A 9,323-nucleotide genomic window follows, 5' to 3' on the forward strand; every position below is an offset into this window, starting at 1 on the left:
GACAGAGCCCCTGCGAGGGATGCGTTCACCCTGGGGCTTCTCGGCAGCCGGTGACCCAGCCCTCTGCATCTCCATCAGTTGCTCTGCGTGGGGAAGGGCTGCTTCCTTCCTGCGAGGACTCTGCTTCCCCATTTTATTTTATTTCGGTTTTTAAAAGGACTGGAAAGATCAGATCCTGCAGGAGAGGCGGTGCCGGGCAGACCCAGGCTGTCACCGGTGGCCTGAGAGGGACTGTCACCCCACGCGTGGTTTGCACCCCACCCAGACCCGCAGGTTTGTTTGCCACCATCATCACCTTCACCCCGCTGGATCATTCCACCTCTTGCACACTGCAAACCCCAAAATTCTGCCTCCTTCGCCCCAGGCTGGCTCTGACCCTGGCAAGGGAGATGCTCCTGAGCACTGGCAATCCCCCCCAGCCCCAAGCTGCCTTAATCCATGGCCCTGCTTAGGGGTCTGGGCACAGATTAGCTGGGAACGTGAGGGTTTAATCGCTTTGGCATTTCTCGTCGTCTTAGACCTCATAGGTGGGACCCCAGTCACCGTAAATCCCCTCCGTCCCCAAAGGAGTGACGGCAGCTCATGCACCACCCGGGTCCAAGCTTTACCCAGTTCTTGGTGTCAGATCAAGCTGCTTCAGCTAATAAATCTCCTTCTGCTGGAAAGGGAACGGCTATAAATAGTAAAAAATGGCAGGACCGCCCCGTGTATCTGCTGTAAGACTCTCTGTGCCCCTTTGCATCTGGCTCGAAAGGAGCAGCCCACCACAGCTGTAGCAAGGCAAGCGTTATTCCGTGTGTAATGGCCACACACATCACCCATCGGACAAGCCTGGCTGTCATTTAGGGACCAATTTATTTGAGTTTTAGGGTTTTTTTTTTCCTGAACTGGATGCTTGGCTGACAACAGAAGTACAAAAATGATGCTGTACATTCACAGATAGGTAGAGAAACACCGGTAAATAAATACACACACGTGAATACAAACAAACCGTGAGGTTCAGCACATGCACTTGGTGAGAGCTAAAATGCAAATACAGGGTGAAATTTGGGCTGCGTTTGATTTACAGCCTCCTCGCCCCCAGCCACGTGGGTTTTAAGCATTTCATCCTGCTGTGGCTATCGCTGTGGGGTTTTCTTAGAAAATTTTTAAGCCACGGCTCAGAAAATCACCCCACATCCAGGTCGCCAAGAGGAACCGTGCCCCACATCAGGAAATCTGCATCCTTGGGTTCCCGGGTACCGCAGGTCTTTGGGAGCAGCCCATGTCAGTCCGGGCTCTCGCAGTTATCTGTGCTGAATTTTTCTCTGTTCTGCTGAGACAGAAGGAAATTTTCGTGAGGTCCCTTCCCCAACCGAGCCAGTGCTATTGGTCATCTAGATGGGTTCAGGAGGAAATTATCCCTGAGGAAAGCTGCGGTTACACCAGGTTGTAGCAATGCTGTGTACTGTGGGGCATCTCCTGGCTGCACTGCCGCAGGTAAAGCAAGTCCTGCTCCTTGTGTGTGCCATGCTCACACTGGAGGAAGGCAAAGGCAGCCCAGACAGCACCCAGCCACCCCCCAGTACAAACCAGCAGGACTGCTACCCACCCAGGTCTGCCCATCACCCTAAAATGACACCACCTGCCCTAACTCGCCGCTGGAAGCTCAGCCCCAGCCTTGGTCCTCCTCCCTACCTGGAGAATTTTGCTGTAGGACAAGGGTGCGAATGAATCTTCCAGGTAGCGGGTGCCGAAGCCCATGATCCTGTTCACCGCCTGGTTGCAGATGCCGGCTACCTTGGCGGTGAGGTGCACCGTGAAGGCAAACTGGATCTCCTGGGGGTTGATGTCAGGTCTGCTGGCTGTCATTTCCTTACGGACGTAGGCATCGGCCAGGTTCTTGAAGGAGCTGTAGGACATGTCTCTGAAGAACATCCGTAGCCGTGCGTCTTCCTTCACCTGGTTAAGGAGCAAGCAGATACACGTTACGAGCGAATAACTTGGTGTGTCATCCTTGTGTCGACGCCTTCACTCCATGCTAGGATGGCACTTGAGGGAGGACACACAGCTGTGATCACACCCCGTCGGGGAATTAAAAGTTGCCATTTCCTTGATTTTATGGAGCCTTTCCCTGCACCGGGGAAACCGACGGTGCTGCTGTGTGTTACGGCAGCGCAGAGCTTGGCCCACATTCCCTCAACCCCTTCCAGTTGACCACGCTCTCCACTCACCTGCCTGTCCAGCTCATCTCCTGCACTCTGGAGCAGGGCGACGATTCTCCTGATGGCTTCATCTACAGAGACAGATCCCACGTTACCTTCAGCCCTTTCTCCAAGCCTCACACCCAGACCCTCTGTTTAGTCCCCAGGAAAAAATTCATCATCCACCTCCATCCCTCCAAAGCCCCTTTCAGCCTATTGCCAAGTGCCGCCACCCCCTCAGGCAGCAAAACCACCCTCCTGCCCTTGACCTTCTCAAATCAAAGCCCTGACGCTGAAAATCTCACCCAAGGTCTTCATGGACCGTTTGGGTCACGTAAACCCCTGGGTGGGGGTTGCAGTAGGATTTGGGTCCCGTGTAGGCTCTGCATGGGGACAAGCTTTGTGCACATATATTTTCTATATGTGCCGGCGATGAAGAGCTTGCCAGGGCGACACTCACCGACCCCGTCAGTGCTGGTCAGCCGGGGGGGCTCCTCGCAGCCGCGTACTCTGCTCCCTTGGCTCTCGCTGCCCTGCACGATCAGCCCGATCTCTTCCGAGACTTGTGCATAGTAACCATCGGGCTGCTCCACCTCTGCTGGAAGCAAAACACATCCACAGAAGCGAGGATTATTTTTTTGTCGGCCGTTGACTGAAAGCCAAAAGCAGCGGCGGGGGTGACCGCACCCGCGTGGTGCTGGTGCCCAGCCTGGATTAGTGCGAACGGCCGGTGACTGGTGGGGCTGTGCTCCCTGATGGTAACCCAGCGGCTGCAGCTCACCCTGAATCCACCAAAGCTCCACAAAAATCCCTTCACCAGCATTTTGGCAGGGGAAGGGGTTGGGTGGTGACGGGAGTGTCCCACGGGCTGCCCGCACCCTTCCCCGCACCCAGTGGAAAGCAGCTTCACGTGGGCCCGGGAGCGGTTGGGGATTTAATCTCAAGTCTTGGACGCAGGTTTAAGCTAAACCACCGTGTTCCTCGTTTGCCAGAGGAGGAAACCCTGGGCTCGGATGGTTCCTGCCCAGCCACTGGCCTGGGGTAACTCGCTGCGCCCCTGAGTTGGAGCCCGTCTGCTCGAAGCACGGGGGCGTCAACACTTCCCGAAGCAGCCGGTTGAGATTGGAGCCCCCCAAACCGATCCCAAACCCCGGGAAGCACCGGGAGGGTGACGCTGCAGTTAGAAGCCAGCACTGGACTCTATAGGTTTCCCCACAGAGGTCCCCTCACAGTGGGTGGGTTGGGGTCAGGGGTGGGGGTGGTCGGGGTCCCACCTGCGGTGGCCGGCGCCTGGATGTGCCGCAGGGGAAGGCAGCTGGGGCGCTTGGCCCTCGCCCCCGCCGCTGCCTCTCCCCGCTCCTCCTCCACGTGCTTCTTGAAGGAGAAAACCTTCTTGAGGCTGGGTCTCTTCTTCAGGGCTCTGCCCAGCAGCGGGGACGTGCTCCAGTCCCCTCCGGGTCTTTTAGCCCCTTCTGTTTTGGAGCTGTGAGGAGCTTTGGCATCTTTCTGCTTTGCTTTTTGTCCTGCACTTTCCTTCTGGTCTTCAGGGCTCTTCTTGAAGATTATGTTTAAGAAACTTTTGAACCAGGTGCGTTGGGTTTTGCCCTGGGAAGAGTTTTTTGTGCTTTTCCTCTTGGGCTCCAACTCCTCTTTAGGGACCTCCCCAGGAGCTTTGCTGTTCTCATCCAGAGCCTCATCCAGGTCTGGTGCTTTGGGTTGCTCCTCCTGGTCCTTCCTGGGACCATGTTTGGCACACGAATACTTGCAGAAGTCACTTTTCGACCGTTGCAGCCCACCTGCCTTCCTCCCCCGCCCTCCAGCTCTCTCCTGAAACTTTTTTTTGGCCATCAGTGAGTTTTCGCAGCAGCTCAGCGAGCGCTTGACGTAGATCTCCAGCACTTTCTTGGCCCCTTGCCTGTCCAGAGAGAGGATCTTGCCCGACGGCTGCCTCCCCATGTCCTGCCAAGGCTTCTCCCCCGCCAGAGCCTGCATGTTGCTGCAGAGAAAAACAATATTTTCAGCCTGATTTTTGCTTTCCCTGTGCAGTCAGGTGGCGTGTGATGGAAATCATCCCCACTTTGGCACCCAAGGGTGCTTTGGGTGTCTGAGACTGTTTCTGTTCCTAGTAAATGATCAACTCCTTGTACAGCTGTTATCTCAGTGCTCCTTACACAGGCGGTACACATAGGGTTTTATGATGGGTTGTAGACACTGCTGATAATGGAAGTGAAACTGTGGGAAGTGGGGAGGTGAGCTGGTCTCGCCTCGGAGGGAGAGCCTGGTTATCCTCCAGAGGGTTTAATCCAGCAAAGGCATAATCCAGATACCGTGGTACTGTACCTTTCTATTGCGACGTGTTCCCAGGCTATGACGAAAACCTACACACCGGGAGCACCATCTCCGTGATGAATCACACAACCCAGATGTTTTTCGTATCTTTCCTTAAAGCCTTGGCTGCTAAAAAAAACAGCATTCCCCAGCAAGGCTGGGTGCTTCCAGCCCTTGGAGAGGCCAAAGGCAGCATGGGGTCTTACAAATATCCTCAGTCACTGCCGATATTGGCCGAGCACCTTGCTATGGTGCAGCCCCCCTGCGAGCTCTCACCAGCGTTCGGCTGTGAATGGAGCTTGGAGCACCTGAGCCCTGCCTTTCCCATTGCCCTTTTTACTCTGTTTATGAGCAAAATTAAATAGAAGGATGCTGTATGGAAAAACCAGAGAACCGTGCCTGTGCCTTGTGCTGGCTCTACTTCCCAAAGCAATTTCACCCTCCAGAGAACCAGCCCCAAACCAGACTTTCTCCACCGCGGAGCACCACTTGGAAGCCAACACGGAAATCTGGCACGCTCGGCTGTACAAACTGCCCTGGAGCCAGCCATCAGCCTCCGCTCGGTCTAGATGAGCATCACCACCACGCACGAGTGCACCCACCCACGCCAACTTGGCCGTTTTTTGGATCAAGAAGGCAAGTTTCCTTCATCTGAGCCAACCTCAAAGCCACCCGATACTAATAAATCATTCCACTAGATTTAATCACAGCAAAGCAACAGCCCCCATCCTACTTCGATTGATTCCAGTACATTGGCCACATCATTCTTTATTTGCTCTTTTGGTATTTACCTTTCCATCAGTGTTTCAGCCCTTCTGGACTTATGTCGAGACAAGCTCTCCGGCCACAGGCACGAAGGGTTGTCAGGCTCCCCTGGGAGGTGGCTCTTTTATACCCGGGCAGATGGCTGGCTGAGTTAAGTCCTATTTTTATCAGCCATTCAGGTAGGAGAGCGGCCAATGCTTCCGCCTGGGATCCCCGCTATCACCTCCCTCGTGGCGGAAAACCAGTGGGTGTGAGTTTCGCTGGAGGAGAAAACGATTTCCTTGTGACAAAGAGCAGCAAAACAGCATCACCATCACCTGGCTCCTGGTGCAGGTGCTGGCCTTTGAAACCAGCTATCTCTGCCAGCTGTCTGGCGGGTGGGTTTGGTTTCTTTGGGATTATTTTTTTTTTTTCAGTGGGTGTGATGCCATATATGGGCTTCTCTGGGTTGTTTTTGTAAGGAGAGGTCATAACTTTCTCCAATAAACAAGGTTTCAATGCGGCAAGCCGATTGCCCTGCTCACATCCCAGCAGCTTCCAGGGAAGTGGATACTGGGAGCTGCTGTGGGACCAGAGACACTCCGGGGCACGGTGCTATCGGGTTGATGCCTTACACCAGGCATGGCTGGGCTGCAGCATCTTTGAAACCCACCCCGGGGTCCTTCAATCAGCCCGTGCGCCCACCCTAAACCATGACACAGGACCGGCTCCAGCACCCAAATCCTCTGCACCCCATCAGCCCCCTACCCTGCCCCAGGGGCAGAGCATCTCCAGGGCCGAACCCGCCAGGCTGATCCGCGCATCCCAACATCCACAGTCTGCCCCTGGGCCGAACAAATCTTACACCTTTCATACACCGAAGAGCCAGATGGTCCCACAGCCATCCCCGTGCGGCTCTGGGCCTGGTACAGGCTCCCGCAGGCTGCTCCCGCCATCCTCATTGCTATTTTGCCATCTGATGGCAATATTCCGCACTGCACCTCGCAGGGATGCGCCGGGATGCGGACGCATTTGCTGGCTGCCACGCGGGCCTCGGAAAAAAAAGCCCTGAGCAAGAGCTCCACGTGAGCAGCGATGCATTTTCTCTAAGTTTCAGCTGGGATGATGTGCTGCCCAGGTGCCTCCTGGATATTTTCCTGTTAACGGCTTCAGCTTGCAATTGAAACGGTCCAGGATTATTTTACTTTTATTTCCACAAACTTTCCGTGCCATCATTTCCTATAACTGGGAGGGATCTGGCCCATTTCCCTCTGTTTGTCCCGAGCCTACACTGATGAATCAGTCTGGTATTGATTAGGAATTACCTGCCTTTGTTTTTCAGCATCCCCATCTATTCTGATACATAATTAAACCATCCACGAGGAGCTCCACGCTGCTAACTAGCATGTGTCACGTCCTTTCAGAAGGAGGTCGATTCCACTGGGTGAGAAGGAGCTTCATAATCCATTTTGTTGGGGTTTTTTTCCTCTGCAACATCCATAAACCAAAAAGGCACCTCCACTCTGGTGGTGGGGCACAGCTTGGCCATCTCCAGTTTGGAGATCCTGCTGCTGGAGATTGTGGGATGTGTCCAAACACCGTCACTGCTCGTGGAGGGTTAAACTGGGAATCAGCACTGACTTACGGCCTCTTGCAGGTTTTTCCTCCTTGTAGCAGCATTTCTGGACACAGCCTGAAGATGGGATACCCAAAGTGACTCCAGGAAAAATCTTACCTGAATCATGATTCTGGATCCAGACCTTTATCCAAGTTCAGATCTCTTCTGGGATTTGGGACATGCTCAAACCTAATGGGAGAGAGGTGTAAGAAAAAGATGTTTGCAAGAGACCTGAGACAAACCAAAAGCCCGTTACCAGAGCTGGGGGAGGGGGTCAGGGTGCAAATGTGTCCGCTTTTCTCATCAGCACCGAGACAGAATGAGGAAGCTGCCTGGAAACACAGTCACATGGAGGGAGCAGACAGCACTGAGGTTGGTGTCTTCAGGCCGGTGACACTGGAGGGAATAGCAGAACTAAAAGCACAGGGACACTGCAGGGGGTAACTGGCTTATTTACAGGAACTTACTCCAAAAGGTGGGAAAAAAACCCCAAGGGAGAGGTATTCCCGGCATGGAGCTGTGAGGTATGAGGGGGTTACAACGGACTCAGGAGAAGGCAAATCCCCCAGGTCTCCTGGGAACAGGACAAAGAGGCCACAGGCTGATGGATATCACGAAAAGCCTCCTCTGCAGGAGGGTGGGATGACCTCGAATGAGTGTCCAGAGGGGCTGGGGACCACCAGCCTTGAAGATCTTTGGCTAGCCAAGGCCACGGTCAGCCCTGCCGCGTGCTGGAGGCACTTTTGGGTGGACCACAAAAGCCACCTGCACCAGCCACCTGGGCACAAACATCGCTGCAGGTGGAGAGCGGAACCACAACGGGGTGTTGAGGGCAGCAGCACCAGGCAGCAGCAGGCACGCGTGGCACACAGCCCCCCACCCCGGCCACCACCCGACCTGGGTGCTGGGTGTCCCCCCGAGGGAACAAAACCCCTGCAGACCTTGGGGGATGCCTGCATGGGGACGTGCCTGTGTGCCACCTTCAGCCAGGGCCAAAACCACCGGCTGCCGTGTGCTCCCCCTCCCCACGCACCCGCACCGAACACCCCAGCGCCAGCAGCACTGTTTACTGGGAGGGCTGGGTCCCCATTCCAGGAAAGATTCACACTCCTTCCGCCTCTGTTTACTTCAAGGAAGAGGCGTGTTGCTCCGGGAAGGGCACGAGGGCTTCCTGGGAGCATGGAAAAAGGTTGTCATCGCAGCCCATCCTTGCCAAAGTGCCCTTTGATTTTCACCCTCCAAGATCGCTCGGCAGCCGTGACGGCACGGCGTGACACAAGGAGGTTCCAGCATTTTTTGGCAGCTTCCCAACAGGGAGAGGAATTCCCCGGCTGAGTGCAGCAGGATCCTTAGTCATCGTGGGAAAAACAGGTGAAGAGCGTGCATCCCGCACGGTCCCCGCGAGCGCGGCACAAGCCCCGGGGTCACTGACTGTCACCAGCTCCACCAGAACAACCCACACCGGCTGGAGAAGCGGTGGGATGCTCGGGAGCCGTCAGGCCTGTTCCCACAACCAGAAAGCTGGGGGAATATCTTGTCGGGAGGTCGGGAAAAATGCACCCACGGGTGTGTATGCCAACAGTGGCGCAGGGCCAGGATGGGACAATTGCTGAGACAGAAGGTCTGCTCGCCCACCAAAGCTGTCCCTCAGGGCTGGGCAGGACTTACACTGACCCCCTGCTGGATTTCACCCCAAGAAAGTCCTGGCTTTAGTCTTCTCTGGGACAAAAAGCACCTTTTGTGGAAGGAAGGATGAGGTCTGGGTGTTCCACTGCGCCTCGCTGGTGTGGTGCATCCCCAGGCTGCAGCTTGGCTGCGTGCTGGGTAGCCTCCTGCCCCCTCTCCTAGCAGAGATTTTGGCCTCCCTTCCTAGCTAGGACCTCCCAAAGGCTGTGACACGATGCTCATTTACCCCACTAGAGCTTTCCTTTTCCTCTGTCACTTGACTTGACAAACACTTGCGCTTTGACAACGGGCTGGTGATTTTTTTCTGGAAGTGAAACTTCTCGGCCAGGGTTTCCCGAGCTGCTGTACCGTTGACGTTTTGCCAACCGGCTGCTACGTGTCCCTCCTCCACCTCTCACTGGCTACAGCCCACCAGCATCTCCAGGCTCCAGTTAATGGTTATAAAGTAGCTTTGGAGGAGCAACACCAGTTAGAGGGAAAGGGACTGTAGTTTCAGGTTGACAACAGCCGGTTTTGGTGGAAGCCTCGGTCACCAACCATTGCCAAAGTTTTTCACAAGACTGACAGTTCCCAGACCCGTTCATGGTATTGCTGCCCCGAAAGCGGCACCGATGCAGCTCTGAGACGGCACCTTGGGCTTGGGGAAGGGTCCAGAGCAAAGACGGGGGGCAGAAGGATAATTTCTGCCACGGTGCAAAACTGAGGCTGGAAGGAATTCACCTTTCCCCATCAGGCATGAAAACACAACGCTGCTTCACGGCATA

General features: G+C 55.1%; 1 protein-coding gene across 1 annotated transcript; it reads right to left on the reverse strand.

The window, feature by feature from the left end:
* Positions 1–858: 858 nt before the first annotated feature.
* LOC129737494 (uncharacterized) lies at positions 859–5,613 on the reverse strand. The gene is made up of 6 exons (XM_055728308.1): positions 5,303–5,613; positions 3,458–4,179; positions 2,644–2,781; positions 2,214–2,275; positions 1,678–1,941; positions 859–1,315 (listed from the first exon to the last, which is right to left on the reverse strand). The coding sequence occupies exons 1-6, from the start codon at positions 5,308–5,310 to the stop codon at positions 1,268–1,270; spliced, it is 1,242 nt and encodes a 413-aa protein (XP_055584283.1). The 5' UTR covers positions 5,311–5,613; the 3' UTR covers positions 859–1,267.
* Between the last annotated feature and the right edge of the window lie 3,710 nt (positions 5,614–9,323).

This window comes from Falco cherrug, chromosome 16 (assembly GCF_023634085.1).
Source record: "Falco cherrug isolate bFalChe1 chromosome 16, bFalChe1.pri, whole genome shotgun sequence".
NCBI classification, from domain to species: domain Eukaryota; kingdom Metazoa; phylum Chordata; class Aves; order Falconiformes; family Falconidae; genus Falco; species Falco cherrug.